At 43.0% G+C, this 22091-nt stretch overlaps 2 protein-coding genes across 4 annotated transcripts in view; one reads left to right on the forward strand and one right to left on the reverse strand.

The window, feature by feature from the left end:
• The window catches only part of FARSB (phenylalanyl-tRNA synthetase subunit beta), a 246874-nt gene that overhangs the window by 83324 nt on the left and 141459 nt on the right, over positions 1–22091 (reverse strand). Inside the window, exons 1-2 of one of the 3 annotated variants that reach the window (XM_063645731.1) lie at positions 3015–3225; positions 854–1118 (exon numbers count right to left, since the gene is read on the reverse strand). In XM_063645731.1, coding sequence (XP_063501801.1) covers positions 854–911 — 58 coding nt within the window. In that variant the 5' untranslated portion in view covers positions 912–1118; positions 3015–3225. Of the gene's footprint in view, positions 1–853; positions 1119–1150; positions 1206–3014; positions 3226–22091 lie in introns of those variants that run through there. The other 2 variants (XM_055290774.2, XM_063645732.1) reach the window with 2 other exon arrangements.
• MOGAT1 (monoacylglycerol O-acyltransferase 1) overlaps positions 16580–22091 on the forward strand; it is a 39586-nt gene continuing 34074 nt past the window's right edge. Inside the window, 1 exon segment of the mRNA XM_055290778.1 lies at positions 16580–16671. Within this exon segment, the coding sequence (XP_055146753.1) occupies positions 16580–16671 (92 nt within the window).

Here is a 22091-nt window from a genome sequence, read left to right on the forward strand (position 1 = left end):
TGCACTCCAGCCTGGGCGACAGACCGAGACTCCGTCTCAAAAAAAAAAAAAATAGGGTGAGACAGCTGCTACAGCTGTGAGGTAACTGATAACGACACTTAATATCTCCCTCCTTTTTTTCAATGGTTGTGTTTTTAGAACTGAATAAAAGATGAAATGTAGAATGAAGTCTAAGCCCATTGAATACTCCTCATTCAGGTCTCAGATCAAATGTTACCACCCTATCTAAAGTTGTTCTTGGCACAACACCTTTTCTTTCCTTGATGGCATTTAACATTATCCGAAATCATTTTATTAATGTGCTGGTTAATTGTCTGCCTCCATCAGACAGAACGTGGACCTGACGTGTCATGTGCACAGCTCTAGTCCTAAGCTCTTAGAACAGTGCCTGACACATAACAGGCGCTCAGGAAACATTAATAAAACGAAGACAGATGGAATGCCGTTCTCCACCCCGCTGCACAAATCCCTCCTCCTACCCCCTTATAAACTGAGTTCCCACAGCGCTGCTATTGCAATGAACTGGCTACGTTCAGGATGCAACCCCGGGTTTCCTTCCTGTTCTATCCCCTGGCTTGGATGTCGGTGCCAGGCATGCTGTAGGCACTCGACGGCAGATCGCTGAATGAATGACACGGCAAGCCGGGCACGAGCAGTGGCACCGCTGCGATGCCGGTTCCGAGGCTACCACAGCCCAGCTGGACCGCCACCATCATCGGCCTTCCCGTGTAAACCCCGGCCTCCCGGGGCCAAAACCTTCAGGAAGGCATGAATGTCGCCACAATGCCCTTTTGGAGGGAGGCCCAGCCTCCGAGAAGAGGCGTAGGGCCCAATGTATAGGGCCGGCACTCACTGTAGGTGCGGCCCAGAGCTTGGAAGAGCAGATCACGCTTCACGCTAACAGTCGGCATGGCGGGTCGAACTCACTGCGCCTGCGCGGCGTGCTGACCCGGGCTTCCCTAGCGAAGCGCGTAGGACCCGCCTCTTCTTGTGCGTGTTGTCTTGAATATCGCCATTCTGCTGCCAACAGTTCCTGTTCTTTTTTTAACCTAAAAACACTCACCTTGCCATTGTCTCGCTGACTAAATGTATTTTCTTGGGACTAATCGCTTAAAAGCCTGTAAGAGAGATACAATTTGATAGAACTTACTAGGATTTGTCAGGCATTGTAATGTACTGACCCTGAAGTCCCGGATGCTTCCAGCGCGCTAAGGGCCGGGGACGCCCACCAGGTGGGCGGGGCGAGAGTGGGGAGCGTCAGGGAGGGGGCGGGGCCTCCACGTGGGAAATCTTGCCTGGAGGTGGTGGAAATGCGAGTGGAGAGGGTTCAAGGCTTCCTGCAGAGAAAGGTGTGCAAATCCTGGCAGCGGGAGAGGGGCTGTTGACAGACCTCAGTTTTTACTTCCTTCTTTAATCTTTCCTCTACTCGTATAAGTGATATACCTGTGTTTTGTTTGAACTTTACGGCAGCCTTATAAGGGAGGCATTGTAAGAGACCTCTTTTTAGTCTGTTTGCTCAGTGCTGTCTGCTGTCAGTGGGCTGTGCTCAGTCCTCTGCCGGCATTAAATTTCCTCCTTAAAACAACCCTGAGTGTAATAGGCTGAATAACGGCCCCCAATAATATCAGACCCTAATCCCTGCAACCTCTAAATGTAACTTTATATGGAAACAGCGTCTTTACAGATCAAGTTAAGGATTTTGAGATGAAGATTATCCTGGATTCGAAAGACGAGCACTAAATGGAATCACAGTATCCTCATAAAATCATAAAAGGGAGGTCGAGAGAGACGATTTAGCCACGGTGGCAGAGATTGGAGTATGGCAGCCACAACCCAAGGATGCCAGCAGCCACCAGAAACAAAGAGACAAGCACACACTGGGGGTGAGGGGGTGGAGGAGCGGGGAGCATCAAGAATAGCTAATAGATGCTGGGCTTAATACTTAGGTGATGGGATGATCTGGGCAGCAAACCACCATGGCATACTTGTACCTATGTAACAAACCTTCACATCCTGCACATGTACCCCTGAAATAAACAGAGACAAGGACAGTTCATGCCCAGCCCGTGGGGCAGCCGTATAATGCATGCTGATTTGGGCCCAGTAAAACTGATTTTGGGTTTCTGGCCTCCAGAACTGTGAGAACATAAATTTTTGGTTTAAGTCAGCGAGTTTGTGGTAATTTGTTTCAGCAGCCAAGGGAAACTAATACATTAAGATAGGTACCATTATCCCTGTTTTACAAGTAATGAAACTAAGGCACAAACAGGCAGTTCCAGGGGGAGCTTTGCCCTAATCCTTTCTACTGTACAGTGAGTAAGGGCTTCTTCCGAAGTCCTTCACATGAGGGGAGAAAAGCTGAGCCAGATGTAAGCCACCCTATTAATCAAGCAGTTTTTCACTATACAGTATTAGCTCCCCTCCATGGGAAGGCAGTCCCTTCCCAGTGACCAACGTAAGAGATTGGCAACACCCCATAAATGGGAAACATCCCCAATGCAAAATACAGTTTTCCACCGAAAATTCGTGCTTTGTGCTCAATTAATAAGCAAAGGACTAGTGCCAGGCACGATGGCTCACACTTGTAACACCAACACTTTGGGAGGCTGAAGTAGGCAGATCGCTTGAGGTCAAGAGTTTGAAACCAGCCTGGCAAACATGATAAAACCCCATCTCTACTAAAATCACAAAAATTAGCTGGGTGTGGTGGTGGGCACTTGTAATCCCAGCTACTGGGGAGGCTGAGGGCTAAGAATCACTTTAACCCAGGAGGCAGAGGTTGCAGTGAGCCAAGATCATGCCACTGCACTCCAGCCTGGGTGACAGAGCAAGACTGTCTCAAAAACAATAACAACAACAACAACAAAATAATAATAATAAATAACCAAAGGACTTCCTGCTGACCTGCTCCGCTTTGGGCACTCCAAAGTGTTCTGTGGCCTCTGAACCTCAGTTTCCTCATCCATAAAATAGGGATAATAATATACACCTTAAAGAATTATTGTGTCTCATACCTGTAATTCCAGCACTTTGGGAGGCCGAGGCGGGAGGATTACATGAGCCCAGGATTTCAAAACCAGCCTGTGCAACAGAGTTGGACCCCATCTCTAAACAGAAAAATTAGCCAGGCATGGTGGCACACACCTATGATCCCATCTACGCGGATCACTTGAGCCCGGGAGGTTGAGGCTGCAGTGAGCTGTGATCGTGCCACAGCACTCCAGCCTGGGTGACAAAGTGAGACCTTGTCTTAGAAACTAAAAAAGAATTATTGTAAGAATTTGAAATAATACTCATAAATAACTAGTATAGTTCTTATCATATCAGAGGTCCTGGAAATAGTGCAACTGTCATTATTTTTTTTAATCCTAGTTAGTTTTCTGCTAGTCTCAGACCACCAAAGGGCATTTTGTTCCCATCTCTCACATCCCCCAACTGACCCATCCTACTTTTTATCATTGCACATGTTACAGGTACTCTGTCCCTTCTCTGTGAGAAGCTAAACTGTTAGAAGATTCTAATGGAAAAGAGGAAACTAGGCCACTAGGGCTCATCACAAACGGCATTAGCTAACTGAAAGGAAAGGTACATGGAAAATGATGAGATCGTATATCACAAAATGTAGGTACATGCTTCTTTCATCTTACTTTGGGGCCAGACTGAAAGCAGGAATGAGGTGGCAGCACTTCCTAGGAATGAAAGACGAGCTGGACAAAAGGCATGGAAAAACTCTCAGCTCAGCAGAAATTAAGGAGATGCAAATTAAAATTATAAGGACATACGTTTGTATACCTACGAGACTGGTAGAAATCTTAAAATCTGAAAAAAATCCGATCTTGGCAAGAATTTGGGAGTATAAATTGATATAATCTCTTTGGAAAATATGGCCTTACCTAGGAAAATGGGGCATGTCCATATCCTACTACCCAGCAATTGCACTGCTAGGAATATTCCCCAGAGAAACTCATACCCATGTGCACCAGAAGACTCAAATAAGAATTTTCATGGTTACATTGTTCGTTATAACAGAAAGCTAGAAACAACCCAATGTTTGTCAATACTAGAATGGGTAGACAGTTATGATAAATTTATACAGTGAAACACCATACAGTTATGTAAACAAATGAACTACACCTGCATGTATCAACTTGGATAAATCTTACATTGTAATTTTGAGGGAAAAATGTAAATCACAGAAGAATATGTATCCTTGATGCCGTTACTATAAACACTAAAAACCAGGCTAACCTAAAGAGTATATTGTTAGGCATACATAAATAGAATGGTAAGCCTGTAATAAAAAGCAGAGGGTGACAAACACAAAATATGAGACCAGTTAGTTCTGAGTGAGATGGAAGGGCTGCAGCCTGGAGTGTTGGAATACCGTATTACTCAGAGTCCTCCAGATAAATAAACAGGAAATAGGTAGACAGATATTTATTATAAAGTATTGTCTCACATCATTATGGAAACTGAGAAGTCCCACAGTCTACCATCTGCAAGCTGGAGACCCATGAAAATGAGTGAAGTAGTTTGAAGCCCTGAGAGCTGAAGAGGTAGTGGTACAGATGCTGTCTCAAGGCCTGAAAACCAGGAGAACTGAAAGCAGGGAAAGATCTATGGCCCAGCTCAAGAAGTCAGAGAGTGAATTCAGTCTTCCCCTTTTTATTCTCTTCAGGCCCGCTATGGATTGGATAATACCTACCCACATTGGGGAGGGCCATTTGCTTTACTCAGTCTATCCATTCAAATGCTAATCTTGGCTGGGTGCGGTGGCTCACGCCTGTAATCCTAGCACTTTGGGAGGCTGAGGCAGGCAGATCACTTGAGGTCAGAAGTTTGAGACCAACCTGGCTAACATAGCAAAACCCCATCTCTACTAAAAATACAAAAATTAGCTGGGCATGGTGGCACACGCCTGTAGTCCCAGCTACTTGGGAGGCTGAGGTAGAGGAATCACTTGAACCCAGGAGGCGGAGGTTGCAGTGAGCCGAGGTTGCACCACTGCACTCCAGCCTGGGCAATAGCAAGACTCCATCTCAAAAAAATAAAAAAAATGCTAATCTCTTCCAGGAACACCCTCACACACCCAGAAATAATGTTTAACCAGCTACCTGGGTACCCATTAGCCCAGTCAAGTTGGTACATAAAATTAACCAACACAGTACCCAAAGGGTTTCAAAAATATTGGTAATGTTCTATTTTATCTGGTATACCTTTGTGGATGTATTTTAAGAAAGAAAAGATGAAGGTGGGAAACAACAGATGAGTGTGGCACTCTATTTCAGGGGTGGGGAGATGAATGGTGGGTGGCAGATAGATGAGCAGAAACACAATAGGAATACTTGACACTTGATTTCGCTTTAAGGTGTTCTTTTTCCTCCATAAAGGGCTTTTTTTTTTTTCCTTTTGAGATGGAGTTTCACTCGTAGCCCAGGCTGGAGTGCAATGGCCCATCTTGGCTCACTGCAGCCTCCACCTCCTGGGTTCAAGCAATTCTCCTGCCTCAGCCTCCCGAGTAGCTGGGATTACAGGCGCCCACCACCACGCCCAGCTAATTTTTGTATTTTTAGTGGAGATGGGGTTTTACCATGTTGGCCAGGCTGGTCTCAAACTCCTGACCTCAGGTGAATCACCTGTCTTGGCCTCCCAAAGTGCTAGGATTACAGGTGTGAGCCACCGCGCCCGGCCCAGATAAAGGGCTTTTTAAAAACTTTAGTCTAATTTATTATTCTTTTCCTTTATATGTTATGGGGTTTAGGTTATGTTTTAAAAGGTCTTTCTTAATCCCAAGATTTTTTTTTAAGTATGTTTCTCAGAGTACTTGAATGGGTTTTTATTTTTCTTTTGCATTTAAATCTCAGATCTTTCTGAAATTTGTTTTGGTTTTGGAGTGAGCAAATGAACCAGCTTTATTTTTGTTTGTAAACAATTCAGTTAATACATTATTTATTAAATAAGCTATTTTTTACTCATGGATTTGAAATATGTTCTTTATTAAATTTCCATATATATATATATATCTATATATTTAGGGTTATTCCTGAACTATGTGTTCCACTGTCTGTACGAAGCTTTTTCAATTACTATAGTACTATAATACATTTTAATAGTTGGAAAAGTTAGTAAGTTAGTGTACCTTCAATGCCTTCTTTTTCAAAACTTTCATGACTTTTATCTCATGTTAATTTTTCTAGATGAACTTTAAGATTTCTTCAAGTTCCAGAAAACATTCTTTTATCATTTATTAGGAATCAAACATAATTTATGGATTAATTTAGGAATCTTTCCATCTAAGAACCACAGGCTCCATGTAAGTTCTTAAGTGTACCAGGTAGTGGTCCCCCTTAGGCCTTCTGCTTGAATGTTCTTGCCCATAGATTCCCATAGAGCTAGATCCCTTGGCTCCTTGAAGTCTTCCCAGAAAAGCCTATCCCTGACTATACTATTAGTTATGGTTATTAGATATATATGTCTCTCTCTGCTAAAACATGAGCCTGTAAAGGCAGAGATTTTTGTGTTTTGTTCACTAACACATGCCAAGAACCTCAAACAGTGCCTGGCAGAGGGCAGACCATCAATAAATATTTGAAGTTTTAATGTTAGGAATACTTGGTATATTACCTTTTCTTTTTACAAATATATACTTCAGAACTAAAAAAATGAGCAAAGGAAGTGAGCACCAATTAAATACAAACAAAAAAACAAGAAGAGAAGAGAATGTAAATTAAAACAACAATGCAAGTTATGGATATTTTCTCCAGGGAGACCGGCAGGCATTAAAGAAACAAATCATACCAACCCTGTATTGGCAAAAATTTAGAAAGCTGGCACTTTAACTCCTGTTAGGAATATAAGTAGCAGTTTGACAATATAAATCAACATATTAAAGATTTTTTCTCTTTGATCCTAAAATTCCACTCCTATAATTATTCTAAGGAAATTATGAAACAATTCTTTGTAATGTAGAAAATTTTGAAACAACCTAAACGTTCAACAAGATGAGCTTGATTAAATAGAGTATGATACCTTTATGCAGTAAAATACTATACAAACATTAAAAATGATGTTAGCTATCTACTTTTTTTCTTTTTTTTTAGATGGAGTCTCCCTCTGTCATCCAGGCTGGATTGCAGTGGCGTGATCTTGGCTCACTGCAACCTCTGCCTCCCAGGCTCAAGCAATTCTCCTGCCTCAGCCTCCCGAATAGCTGGGACTACAGGCACACGCCACCACGCCCAGGTAATTTTTGTATTTTTAGTAGAGACAGGGTTTCACCATGTTGGCCACGATGGTCTCCGTCTCTTGACCTCGTGATCCACCCACCTCGGCCTCCCCAAGTGCTGGGGTTACAGGTGTGAGCCACCACACCCGGCCCAGCCATCTACATTTTTTAACATGGCAAAAAGTTCACAACAAGTGAACTTTATGATATGAAAGTACAGTTACTAAACAATATACTTTATTTTTATTTATTTAATTTTATTTCATTTTAGAGACAGGGTCTCACTCTTTCACCCAAGCTGAAGTGCAGTGGCATGATCATAGCTCACTGCAGCCTTCATCTCCTGGGCTCCAGTGATTCTGCCACCTCAGCCTCCCAAATAGCTGGGACCACAGGCACACACCACCACACCTGGCAAATTTTTTAACTTTTTTGTAGAGACAGGGTCTCATTATGTTGCCCGGGCTGAACAATATACTTTAAATGACCAATTTTTTGTTTTAAAAATGCATGTATAGCTGGGCACAGTGGTTCATGCTTATAATCCTAGCACTTTGGGAGGTTGAGGTGGATGGATTACTTGAGGTCAGGAGTTCGAAACCAACCTGGCCAGCATGGTGAAAACCCATCTCTACTAAAAATATTTAAAAAATTAGCCAGGCATGGTGGTGGGCACCCATAATCGTAGCTCCTCAGGAGGCTGAGGCACAAGAATCACATGAACCTGGGAGGTGGAGGTTGCAGTGAGCTGAGATCACGCCACTGCACTCCACCCTGGGCAATAAGAGTGAGGCTCCCTCTCAAAAAAAAGAAAAAAAAAATGCAGGTATGTATGAGTGTGAACAAAAATAAAATGCCTACTATAATATACAACAAAATGCTAACAGTCACTATTCTTGGATTGCTGAGATTTTTTAAAATTGTATCTTATATTTTACAGAATTGTAACTAGCAAGTATTATTTTATTATGAGAAAATAAAACCAAGGCTATCATAAAACACAATCAGGCTCACTCCTTTTCCCTGACTAATCAGACATTGGTAGATTGTCCAGTTCTCTCATTATCACCTGGAATCAGAGCCTGCACCCGTGGATTGTTTTTGCCTATAAAATGTGTAATAAGCTCGGAGAAAAATTCTGAAATGATTATGCCACTTTCCTGTAATGCTTGTGGGTTGGCCAGTAACTGTGAAAGCTATGCTGTCAGGTCTGAAGTTCTTCTCACACAGGTCCTAAATTGCAGTATGGGATCAGATGACATTTTACATTAGGGGCACTGATAGCTTAAAGGGGCATGCTGATACTGTGTAGTGCTTTCCTCTCCAGAAGCAAACAGTCTCCGCTTGCAGCCTCAGTTTCTTCATTCACAAAATGGAGATAGTATTCCATCTGATGGTTGTGAGGATAAAGTATGTGGAGACAATTTGAAACCTGCAAAGTGCTATTTGATTAGTAGATATTTATACTGAAAGTAATTACCCAGTATATTACCTTCAGTATAAATTACCCAAGTGATCAGAGACTATGACCTCTTTCTGGTGTGAAGTTCAGTCAAACTTGAGCTGCTATCTCCCAGAGGGTGAGGCAGGGCTTTCCATACAGGTAATGGATGATACAATTTACTGTAACTGGCCTTGCTTTTACTTGCTGCTTATCAAAAACTGGTTCTGTTCTATCCATAATCTTATATGCCTTTCCTATAAATTTCGTGGGGGCACTCCAATCTCTCTGTAGATTACTCTGAAACTTTTAGGACATAACCACAGTCCATACATCTTCTTGGGTTTCTATTGCTAGATCCATCTAGCATCAGGAAGGTCTGCAAGACCTCACAGGAATCAGTTTGATCAGCACTAAGGAATTTGTCAAAACGATGGTCATTTTAAATTGGATTTTTTTTTTTTTTTTTTTTTTTTTGGAGACAGAGTCTCGCTCTGTCGCCAAGGCTGGAGTGCAGTGGCGTGATCTCGGCTCACTGCAAGCTCCGCCTCCCGGGTTCAAGCCATTCTCCTGCCTCAGCCTCCCAAGTAGCTGGGACTACATGCCCAGTTAATGTTTTTTGTATTTTTAGTAGAGACGGGGTTTCACCGTGTTAGCCAGGGTGGTCTCGATCTCCTGACCTCGTGATCCACCCGTCTCGGCCTCCCAAAATGCTGGGATTACAGGCATGAGCCACTGCACCTGGCCTAAATTGGATTTTTAAAATAAACTCATTACACATTTTATAGTATTGACAATTCCTTCGTTCCTGATATTCTCCTTCCTTAGTTTTCCTGACTCCAGGCTCCTGATTGGCTCCTTGGATTTTTCTACTGTCACTATGCGATAGGCAAAAGCAATACAACATAGTATTGAGTTCTATCAGTCACAGATTTAAATCCTGGATCTACTGTTCACTGAGACCTTGGACCAATGACAGAATACTGATGAGCCTCAGTTCCTCATCTGTAATGTGAAGAATAACAATACCTACCTTGTAGTTATACCATGTGATGGTTGTGAGAATTCTAAGAGAAATAGTTTGTGTAGGGTTTGGCCTATCATGAACACTGAATAAATATTAACTCTCTTGCGGCCTCCTCTACCTCCTGCACTGCACTTTCCCTTGCTTCTAAGTGGGGTGCTATCCAGAGTTACGTGCTTAGAAATCTTCTCCCGGAGTGAGGTCTGCAGCCTCCACTACCACCTTAACACAGACGGCTCCCTTCCTATCTTCAGCTTTTATCTCTCTTCTGTACATATTTCTTTTTTTTTCTTTCTTTCTTTTTTTTTTTTTTTTTTTTTTTTTGAGATGGAGTATAGTTCTGTTGCCCGGGCTGGAGTGCAGTGGCACCGATCTTGGCTCGCTGCAACCTCAGCCTCCCAGGTTCACGCCATTCTCCTGCCTCAGCCTCCTGAGTAGCTGGGACTATAGGCCCAGCTAATTTTTTTGTATTTTTAATAGAGATGGGGTTTCACCGTGTTAACCAGGATGGTCTCAATCTTTTGACCTCATGATCCGCCTGCCTCGGCCTCCCAAAGTGCTGGGATTACAGGCGTGAGCCACTGTGCCCAGCCTCTTCCGTACATATTTCTTACCAGCTTTTGAACATCTGCACCTGGCTGTCCAACATGCTGGCATCTCATACTCAACATGTCAAAAACTGAAGTTTCCCCTAAGATTCATTTTTTCCCATGTCTGCCTTTCCTTTTCAATGTCACTACCATCCACTGAGTTATCCAAATCGGAAATACTGAAGTCAACTTAACTCCTCCTCACTCATTTCTCCCTTCTGATTGGTTTTGATTGCAGAAGCTTGGCATCATCTGCCCAGAATTTTCATTCACCGCCACAAGGGCAAATTTGACAGCCACCATGTTACAGCAATGGGACCCTGTATCTCATTTGAATGAATTGATACAGAAGTTGACACCTGATGCCAGCTGGATTTTGGACTTGGGACCATAGGGAACTTAAGTCCATTTGATTTAATAGTGGAAGCTGTAACGTACAAGTGTGGGGCCATTAGTGGCCATGTTTCCCACCCCATGGAGAAAATTAATCTCCAGCAAGGTAAAACGACTCTCACAGCAAGAGAGAAGGCAGAGGAGAGAGAGGGCCTAGACACGTCAAAGTGACTGGTTGTTCTTGAGACCCATGTGTCTCTTTCTTTGTCCTGAACTTGACTGTTCAACAACAAATTAAGTTCAGAATTATTAAAGCTTAGAGTGTGAGCATTGGAAAGTTATAGCTGAGACTCAAGAGGTGAGATGTAGATGACCTATAATGCAGAATCCAAAACCATATTAAAGAATTTGGACTTTATCTTGACAGCAATTGTGAAAAAATTCAAAGATTTTAAACGATGTTTGAAAAGTAATGGAAAAGATGACATTGGGCATGTTGTGGAAGGGGAATAAGGAGTAGTGGTTTGGAGGGTAAAACTCACGGCGAGAAGATCAGTTAGGAGGTTGCAATAATGCAGGGGAGAAATGATAGCAGTCAGGACTGGGGAGATGGCATGTGTTGAAGCAAAACAAAACATCCACTGGATTGGACTATCTTCATCCATTCAGGCTACTATAGCAACATATCATATACTGGGTGGCTTATAAACAACTACAATTTATTTCTCACAGTTCTAGAGGCTGGGAAGTTCAAGATCAGGGTGCTGGCATGGTCGGGTTCTGGTGAGGGCCCTCTTTTGAGTTGCAACAGCTGACTTTTTGCTGGGTCCTCCTATGGCAGAAGGAGCAAAAGAGCTCCCTTCAACATCTTTTATAAGGGCACTAAGTCCATTCATGAGGGAGGAGCTGTCATGACAATCACTCCCCAAGGGCCACACCTTTTAATACCATTACCTTGGTGGTTAGGATTTCACCTAATATAAATTTTGGGGGACTTGGGGAAAAAACAAACATTCAGACCATAGCCTGGATCTTCTTGGAAACTGGGACTAAGTAATGGAAACTGCTTCGTCACGTCCCCAAGGGCACTGCTGTTGGAGTTGCTGACTGCCTGTTTTATAAGATTGCCTTGGGTTCAGGACAGTTGCAGTAAACCTTCCTAATCCCTTTCTTCTTGTTCCTACCTTGAGTGGGTTGCTGGACCTCCAATTACTGTCCTAGGGCAAATGCAAATGAAGGTGTGGGTGAGGGTCATGGGAAGAGAAAGGACATTTAATAAATACTAGTCACTATCCTCATAATTTCTAACAGTAATCAGTCATAATGTTATAACAATTTAAAAGAGCAATTAGGGGCTGGGCGTGGTGGCTTATGCCTGTAATCTTAGCACTTTGGGAGGCTGAGGCAGGTGGATTTCCTGAGCTCAGGAGTTTCAGACCAGCTTGGGCAAAAACGTGGCGAAACCCCATCTCTACTAAAAATACAAAAAATTAGCCGGGCATGATGGTTTGCACCTGTAGTCCCAGCTTCTCTGGGAGGCTGAGGCACGAGAATCGCTTGAACCTGGGAGGCAGAGGTTGCAGTGAACCAAGATCGCCCCACTGCACTCCAGCCTGGGCAGCAGAGCAGACTCTGTCTCAAAAAACAGACAAACACACAAAAGGAGCAATTAGGGAAGCACGTATTTTGTAGAGAAAACATCACATATTAACATAAATTAACTAATGGAGAGACAACACTTGAACTTCTATGAACGGAGTTTTCGAAGGAAAATGTGAAAGGAAGGAAGGCAGGAATGGTACATGGGGTCTAAGACCTTGCATGTACTTGTAGCAATAAGAAAATATGGAGGAAAGGAAACCTTGGACTGTAACCATGGGGCTACGAAGCCTCACCTTCTCAGGCAAGGTTCCTGCAACTTTCCCCAGAGCAAACATACCCGAGCCTTGTCAGATTGATCAAATAGTTAATTGAGAAGACAATAAGAATGCAGAGGGACCACAGCAAATTTCTTAAACTTTGTTCCAAAGAGCCTTGAAAATAGAACTTCTTAAAGGACATTCCATTGAAACTACCATAGTGATGGCCTTCTATTTTACTTTAACCGGAGCTGGTCACTGTCAGTGGTGTGTGTTTATGTGTGTGTGTGTGTGTGTGCATGTGAGAGAGAGAGAGAATACTTACTTTTATGATTAATGCATCTTATGAAAATCAGAACCATGACCTTTGCCCTAAACTATCCCCTCTAAGGACTCTGTCTAGACAGAATACTAACAGAATACTATTTCCTTTTTAACCTAACAATGAGAACATTTTTACTTAAGTTACAGTAAAACATCATGTTATAGAAAGACATTGTCACCTTTCTACTAGTAGAAGTTAGTTTTAGTAAAGTGCACAGGAAGAAATAAGTAGAACAAAGAAATTATTTCTTATTTTTCAATTCCAAGAGTAGCCTTTCATAATTGTTGAGACAATCTGGCCGTGACCTTCTTATTTCTTCATCAGAGTTGAGAAGTAGAAAGAGGAACCATACCTATCAGTGGAATCCCAGATATTCAAAGGGACTGTGTTGGTTCCTTCCCCAGGACTTGCCACAGCTGTAGTGCTTGATACATTTTCATTGAATTATTGTAAACATATATATGTATTATTCACTCATATTTAGCCAATTCCAGGCCCATAGGAACAAAGCTGACGCTTCTACCAAATGTATTTTTCTTTAATCATTTGCTAAAATATTTGTTGACTGAATGGATAACTACACCTCAACCCAAATGACAGGTTCAGTCATCAGCACTCTTCTACTTACCCTTCAATGACTTGTTCCTCTGTTGTGACAACACTCCCTTTCTTCCTTATATTATTTGAGAAGCAGCCTAGTATAGCAGTTAGGCTCTGGAATCTTAGGCTCATTTAGAATTGTTTTGAATAGCTTGATGAATTAAAACTTTCCCACTATGTCAATCCAATGATCACTTAACTCTAGTAACTTGGCACACAATATGTAAACAAATAAATACATGTTGAATGTCAAAAGGATGAGTAAATAATTTAATTGTTGATTAAAATTGTGATGGACTGTTGTATTGACTGAGTGCTGGTGAGTCCATGCTTTGTGTCAGTTGGCTATGATGGCTGTGACAGGATATGACAGTTCTTATCTAACAGCTTAGTGCTCTGGGAAAGTAACAAACACATTACTAAGCAAACAAACTCCAAGTGATCAGGATCAGGAGTTCTGGGTGTTTTGGTCTTCTTTACCAATAGATTCGAAATCCAACTAATCAAACAGTCCTGCCATTTATATGTCCCATGCATATCTCAAGTCTATCTCTATTTTCCCAAGCTTCCATGTCCTCGACAATCATCCTACAATAGCCTTCTTAGGGGATATGCCTACTTCCACTCTTGCTACCTCCAATCTGTTCTAAATAGGTGCCCATTATTCTGTATCAGCCTATGTGTTTCCTTCAGGGCACTGTCACAAATTTGGTTGTCCACATAGGTAGGTATTTTCTGTTTCTCCCACTAGACTGTGAGCTGCAGCAGGACAAGGACCTTTCTTATTCACCATTGTAGCTCATCTCCTTTCCCTACCCAGTGCCTAATACATAGAAAGCTTTCCACAAATAGTCAATGAGTAAATGTGCATAAATTCTCAAAGGCACAGAGACCTCATCTTAATTCACATTTGTGTCATCAGTACGAAGGACAATGCCCAAGGCAATGCAGGCACTCCATAAATGTTTGTTCTATGTTTGGTTCAGTTGATGAAGGGATGACTCGCCTCTCCAGGTTTTATAGAAATTTGAATCTTCTCTATTCTGCCACTTACCAGCTGTGTGACTTTAAGCCCTGATTTCCTTAGCTGCAAAGTTGAAGTGAATGCTTACTTTGTAGGGTTTTTGAGATTACGCCTGTGAGGGCTCTGCAGAGTGCCTGACATAGTGTGTTTTCATAGTGTCCCCACCTAGCACTGGGGGAAGATTCGAGGGAGAAATCTAAAAGGAAAGAAGAAAGTGACTCCTTAAGTAGGAGGAAAAAGAAACCCAAACAAGTTTTGCATACAAAAAATCACAAACAACTCCTCCAAGTGGCCCTGGTATTTGTTTTAATCCAACTCCCTTTATATTAAAAGGTTGAAGGAGAAAAGGGCATAAGATGGGGGAGAAGGGAGGGCCAACTCTGTTGTTTTGCCCTGTTCCAAGTCCTCTCCAGCAATAACTTGACAGCTACTCATCATTTTGAGTTTTTCAACTATGTGGTAATTAATATTTATAAATAAAGTGCAGTGTTGCTCCCAAGGACTAGGCACTATTTAGAATCTAGCCATCCATTTAACACATCGTAATTGAAACCCTTCAGTGTCTTGTATTGATCTTGGGGTTCAAACTTGAACCCTAAAACAGTCTGCAAGGGTCTGGACCTTGCCCACCTTTTTTGCCTGATGTCACCCCAATCTCACCCTTGTCCCCTAAGCTCTCACTCTTTGAGCTCTTCTTGGAGTTCAGCCACAGGACCTTTGCATATGTGCTTCCCTTTGCCTGGATGACTCCTGGGTTAACTAGATTTGGCTACAGCTCAAGTAAGGGCACTTCTTCAGACACTTCCCTGACCATGCAGCAGTCTTGGTTTTGGAATCTTCTAGTCATTCACAGTAGGGTCTTACTTGTAATTATACACCAAATTGTGTAGTTGTTTTGCTTATGTCTCTTTTCCCTGTACTCTGAGAACAAGACAATGAATAGCTTGTGTCAGGCCTCTGAGCCAAAGCTCAGCCATTATAACCTCTGTGACCTGCACATACACATCCAGGTGGCCTGCAGGAGCTGAGAAGCCTGGAGCAGCCAAAAAAAACGCAAAGAAGTAAAACAGCCAGTTCCTGCCTTAACTAATTAACCAACATTACAACATTTTACCATTGTGACTTGTCCCTGCCCTACCTTAGCTGATCAATCGACTTTGTGACATTCTTCTTCTGGACAATGAGTCTTATGATCTCCCTACCCTGTACCTTGTGACCCCTTCCTCTGCTAACAATAGATAACCACCTTTTACTGTAATTTTCCATTACCTAGACAACTCCTATAAAGCAACCCCTTCCCCATCTCCCTTCACTGACTCTCTTTTCGGACTCAGCCCACTTGCCCCCAAGTGAATAAACAGCCTTTTTGCTCACACAAAGCCTGTTGGTGGTCTCTTCACACGGATGCGCTTGACAGCTTGGTTATCCGAGCACCCAGATGGTGCTCAGCACGTGGCAAGTGTTCAATAAATGTGGGTTGAATGAATGAATGAGTGAAAGGTTCCCAGAGCTCCTGTAGGGAACTGAGGACCCAAGAGTGAGGAAGCCAGGTCCCCTTCCCCCTCCCCGGGGAAATTGGAGGTGGCGGGGGGGACACATATCAATAAGTTAAGAAACAAGTCTCGCTCCTCTCTCCAGCTGGTGTGCGATTCCTCAAACTAACCCCCAATCACAGAGGGTTGGAAGGAAGGGGTGGGATGTTGAAGGCAAGCGCTGGGTGATCGATCAGCTGAACAATGGTCAGATCCTGGTGGAGATCCCAGGTCCTCAGCCAGGCGGCAAGAGCCGCGCTGCCCGGCTTGGGCTGGCTGCCAGCTGACCCCTCTCCCCGTCCCTCGTGTCCCACGCGGCGCGCTGTTGCCAGCGCCCGGGCGCGCCACCCAATGCGCCCGGGCCGCTGCAGCTGCTCCGGGGCCAGGGCGCTGGGCCAGCTCTGGTGCCCGGCGCGTGTGATTGGCTGCCCCCAGCCTCAGCCCAGCGCGCCCTCCCACCCAGGGCGCAGTTGAGTCCCCGCCCGCTGCCTAGCCTCTGCCTCCTCCTCTCTGCCCAGCCAGTGCCCAGCCCGGGGCCCGGATCCCGCCGGGCACTTCCCACAGGCGCCGCAGAGTAGCGTGGGTGCAGGCTGCAGTGGCTGGCGCCGTCCTCGCCCCGCCGCGCCATGAAGGTAGAGTTTGCACCGCTCAACATCCCGCTGGCGCGGCGGCTGCAGACGGTGGCCGTGCTGCAGTGGGTCCTGAAATACCTGCTGCTCTGAAAGGACCCCGCCCAGCGGGCCGCGGCGCGTGGGCTCCGTGTCCTCCCTCGGGACGGTCCGGATTCCAGGACCTGCATAGAACCTTCCAACCCTCATTCCCCTGTCGGCCAGAGCAGGCAGGTCAAAGAGGGCGTTTGGAGCTAACGTGGACTCTGGTTTCCTCATCGCTAACGACTGTTTTATTTTCTCCTGAGTCATTTTTTTAAATTGAGGTGCACCTTGCCTACAATAAAAGGCGCAGTTAGACGGATACAGCTTGATGACTTTTGGCGACTGTATCTACCAAAATGTAACCATGACCCCATCGAACGCTTGAGCACTTTAACCCCTCAAAAGTTGGCAAACTTGCTCCTCGAACTGTTGATTCATAGACGGCAAAGTAATGCCTCAGTAGTTAAAACCTGATTCCTTCGTCTCCCCACCCTCCTGACAAAGAGCAGTGTTCCCTTTCCCGTTTTGGAGATTTCCTGGATGCATAGCAGTACCTTTCTGTAAAGAAGGCTGCACCACTCATTGAATTTGGTTGAGCGGTTTCTCTCTGGAAATAATTTGACTCAGGAGCGTGTGTGTTCCAGTTGGTTCCCAAGTTGAGCCCATGAAACATACACGAGCCGAATCATTAAATGGGGCAAAAACTTGGGTGGTTTTTGTTTTTGTTTTTTTGTTTTTTTCCTTCATATTTGTTCTGCTCTTGAAGTAAATAGGGGTGATGTGGGAGGAGAGAGGAATTTGAGAAAGACCCTTCTATTGAAACATAAACTCTTCTGAAAACTAAGATCATGGGTATGCTGTAAGATCATGGATTGTACAGCATTGGGGTGGTAATAATAGTAATAAACCCGTTGCACTGGAGAGTTTTACACTTTTAAAACTGCTTTTACATTTCGAAAGGCTGAATCAGTGGTTCTCAACTCTGGCTCTAGATGACAATCACTGGAGAAGCTTCTAAAAAATACAGATGCCCAGGCTCCATCCTGGAATTTATTATTATTATTATTATTTTTGAGACGGAGTTTCACTCTCGTTGCCCAGGCTGGAGTGCAGTGGCGCGATCTCGGCTCACTGCAACCTCTGCCTCCCGGGTTCAAGTGATTCTTCTGCCTCAGCCTGCCGAGTAGCTGAGGTTACAGGCATGTGCCATCACACCTGGCTAATTTTGTCATTTTAGTAGAGACAGGGTTTCTCCATGTTGGTCAGAGTGGTCTCGAACTCCCAATCTCGGGTGATCCGCCCGTCTCAGCCTCCCAAACTGCTGGGATTACAGGCATGAGCCACCGCACCCGGCTCATCCCTGGAATTTCTAAGTCATTTGTTTCAGAATGCAGTCTGTACACCTTTTTTTTTTCCTTTTTCCTCTTTTAAGAACTCTCCAAGTGACTCTCCTGTGCTGCTAGGTAGAATTTACCCACCCCCCTCCCCCCCCAAAAAAGTAATTCAAAATGTTAACTCATTAAGTCCTCACAGGCCACACCGTGAGGCAGGGTTGCTCTGGATCAAAGCACCACGGAGATAACAACACACAACCTTATCCAGTGCTTGGTATGTGCCAGGTGCTGTTCTAAGCAACATCCACGATTAACTAGCAATCTTCACAACACCCCTGTGAGGTAAGGACTATTCCTGCACTCATGGTACAGACGAGGGAACTAAGAGGTGAAGTAAATTGCTCAAGGTGATGCAGCTAGCAGGATGTAGTAGAGCTGGTTTCAAACCCAAGTATTCTGCCCAGAGTCTCTGCTTTAACCACTAAACTGTTCTCTTAAATGGCCTCTACTTGGAGTCTGACTTCCTAACTGATCATTCAACACATCTCTGATAGCCACTGTTCTTTTCTTTCATGGCACTTATCATTGCTTGTATCTGTGTATGGCTGTGGTGACTTGAGAAAGTTCTCTATGGCTGTCTTAGTCTACAAGCTTAGTGAGGAAACACGCAGTATATGTCTGGCCCATGGAAGATATACACAAATACTTGAGATATACACAAATACTTGAGATATACACAAATACTTGTTGAATGGCTGTTTCTGGTCTATCACCCAGAATAGGAACTATGCACCCACCAGATCCCTAGAGTATTAACTCATGTAATCCTCACAGCAACCCAGTGAGGGAGGGACTACCCCTTACCCTCATTTTACCAGTGAAGGACCTAGGAGATAAAGTGAATTACTCAAGATCACATGGCCCAGTAGTGGAAAGTTGAGACACGTGTGACCGCATGTGAGTGGATTAGTGACGAGGACATGGCAGGTGCTCAATGACCTGTGTCTAATTTGAATCAAACTACAGTGGTTCTAGATCCAATTCACCTCAATGTTTTTGTTTCACACATTTGACATTTGTGTTAGCAGGAGCATATTTTGTATTATATATCTTGGAAATTATATTGTGGGAAATTTCAAACATACAGAAACTAGAGAGAAGAGTAGGAATTCCCATATACCCATGACCTAGGTTTATACTTATTTAATAAGTTGCCATATATGTTTTATCCATTATTTTGCGAAAATATTTTAAAACAAATCACTTTTTTTGTATAATTTTTTTTAACTTTTACGTTCAGGAGTACATGTGCAGGTTTGTTATATAGGTAAATTGAGCATCATAGGGATTGTACAGATTATTTCATCACCCAAATAATCAGCATAGTACCCAGTAGGTAGCTTTTCCTCCTCATCCTCCACCCTCCACCCTCATGTAGGCCGCAGTGTCTGTTGATCCTTCGTGTCTAGTGAATTCACACATTAAGATATTTTAATACTAAATACTTTGGTTTGCATATTTTAAAAATAAGTATTTTGTGTGTAACCATAGTACTCTTGTCATACCTAGCATAGTTAACAAAAATTACTTAAAATCATGTAAACCAAGTTCAGATATCCTAAATTGTACCAAAACTACACTTTTTTTCTTGTTCTTTTTTCTTTTTGGTAGAAACGGGGCCTCCTTATGTTGCCCTGGCTGGTCTCAAACTCCCAGGCTCAAGTGATCCTCCTGCCTCAGCCTCCCAAAGTAATGGGAGCGCTAGGCACTGCACCCAGACACAATACACTTTTACTGGCAATTTCTTTGAACCTAAATCCAAATAAGATCCGTGTGTTATATTTGGTTTATATGTCTTTCATGTAGAACAGTGTCTCCCCTTTGTTCTCTTGTCAATGAAGCCTTGAAGAGACCATTTGACATGGGTCCTGCAGGACGTCTCACTTTGTGAGTTTGTCTGCTTCTTTGTAGGGCTAACTGTTCCTCTATCCTTTGTATTTCTTTTAAAAGATGGAAGTTAGAGCTAAATGCTTGATTAGATTTAGATGAAACCTTTTGGGCAAGACTTCTTCCCAGGTGTTGCTGTGCACTTCATTGGTCAGTGGGTCTAGGAAGGAAGTAATACGAGGTGATGACTGGCATGCTGCAACTTTCATCTAGTGATTTAAGTCATGATCCTTGCCTGAATTACCTGTTTTTTTTTTTTTTTTTTTTTTTTTTTTGAGACAGAGTCTCACTTTGTCGCCCAGGCTGGAGTGCAGTGGTGCAATCTCAGCTCACTGCAAGCTCCGCCTCCCAGGTTGATGCCATTCTCATGCCTCAGCCTCCTGAATAGCTGGGACTACAGGCGCCCGCCACCAAGCCCGGCTAATTTTTTGTATTTTTAGTAGAGACTGGGTTTCACGGTGTTAGCCAGGATGGTCTCGATCTCCCGACCTTGTGATCTGCCCGCCTCGGCCTCCCAAAGGGTAATTTTCTTATTCTATCATTTATTCTTCGTTTATTAGCTAGAGTTTCTGCAGTTAAAAATTTGGTCTCATCATGTAGCACCATTTGACTACCCTACAATTCAACTCTTACAGGAAAGAAAGGATAAATGCTCTCTTCTTTCCATTTAATTATCAAGTTTCAAGTAAGGAGTTGATATAATAGTTACTTCCAGTGGTGACAAGAGATGTTTTATTAATGGTGTTTTAAGAACTCTAAATCAAAATCCCAGAATACATTTTTCTTGCCATCACCAGGAAAGTGAGTTTAAGCTATTAGTACTTGGAATATATTTTAAAGTAGCAAAATGTTTCATTTAGTAATAAAATCAAATAGTAAGCCCTCCTTCTCTGCTCCCCCACCCCCCTTCCCAAGCAACCACTGATCTCCTTTTTTTTTTTTTTTTTAAATACAGATGGGGTCTCTCTATGTTGTCTAGGCTGGTCTTGAACCCCTTGGCTCAAGGGATCCTCCCACCTTGACCTCTCAAAAGTGCTGGGATTACAGGAGTGAGCCACACTGTGCCTGAGCTGATCTGTCACCACAGATTAGTTTGCATTTTCTAGAGTTTTGTATAAGTGGAATCACATCATATATACTCTCTTTTTGTCTGGCTTCTTTCACTCAGCATAATTATTTTGAGACTGTTTCTCATATATATCAATAGTTCATTGCTTTTTGTTTCTAAGCAGCATCCTCTTGCATGGATATATTGCAATTTCTCCAGCCATCTATTGATGAATATTTGGCTCATAGCTATTATGAATAATACTACCATGAACTTTCACCTACAGATCTTTGTATGAACATATACTTTCTTTATTCATAGGCAAACCAAGAATGTAATGCCTTGATTATATGACAGTTGCAGGTTTAACTTTTCCAGAAACCACCAGTTTCTTCCAAAGTATTATATCATTTTACATTCTCACTGGCAGGGCATAAGAGCTCTAATCGCTCCATGTCCTTACCATCATTCGATGTAGTCTTTTGAATTTTTGCAATTTTTTTTCTTGTGATACTGATCAATTTTAATTCTAGCACCTGAAGCTATATAAGGGTATGCTCTATAAACTTCATGGGATTATTGTACATGTTCAATAAAGTGACAACTTTGTACTTTAGTATCTAAAAATCAGGAACATGCTTTTGAATTGTTTAAACACAATCCACAGAATTAAAAAACAAAATCAGAAGCCATCCACAATTATACTAATTGTCAACTAAAGTTTTACACTTCATACTTTAGATATAACAGTCAATATCTAGTAGGGGATACTGAAAATGATTTCAGAGTCTCATCCTGTTGTACTCTATTGGGAAGGTTTCTTGAGTAGATATGTGACTGGCCAAAGGTGGGTACAACCAAAACCAGACCAGCAAGTAGAAGTTCTACCACAGCTTCTGTAGTTTCCACTTTTTATGTTTTGTCAGTTAAAAGTGAACAATGAGAATTAAATACTTATCTTTACATATTTACAAGGTATGTTGTGAAGTATATTTGCTTATAAACATATACAAATACTTATTGGCCGGGCATAATGGCTCACACCTGTAATCCCAGCACTTTGGGAGGCCGAGGCGGGTGGATCACGAAGTCAGGAGATCAAGACCATCCTGGCTAACACGGTGAAACCCTGTCTCTACTAAAAAGCTACCACGCT

The sequence above is a fragment of the Symphalangus syndactylus genome, chromosome 8, assembly GCF_028878055.3.
Source record: "Symphalangus syndactylus isolate Jambi chromosome 8, NHGRI_mSymSyn1-v2.1_pri, whole genome shotgun sequence".
Classification (NCBI taxonomy): Eukaryota; Metazoa; Chordata; class Mammalia; order Primates; family Hylobatidae; genus Symphalangus; species Symphalangus syndactylus.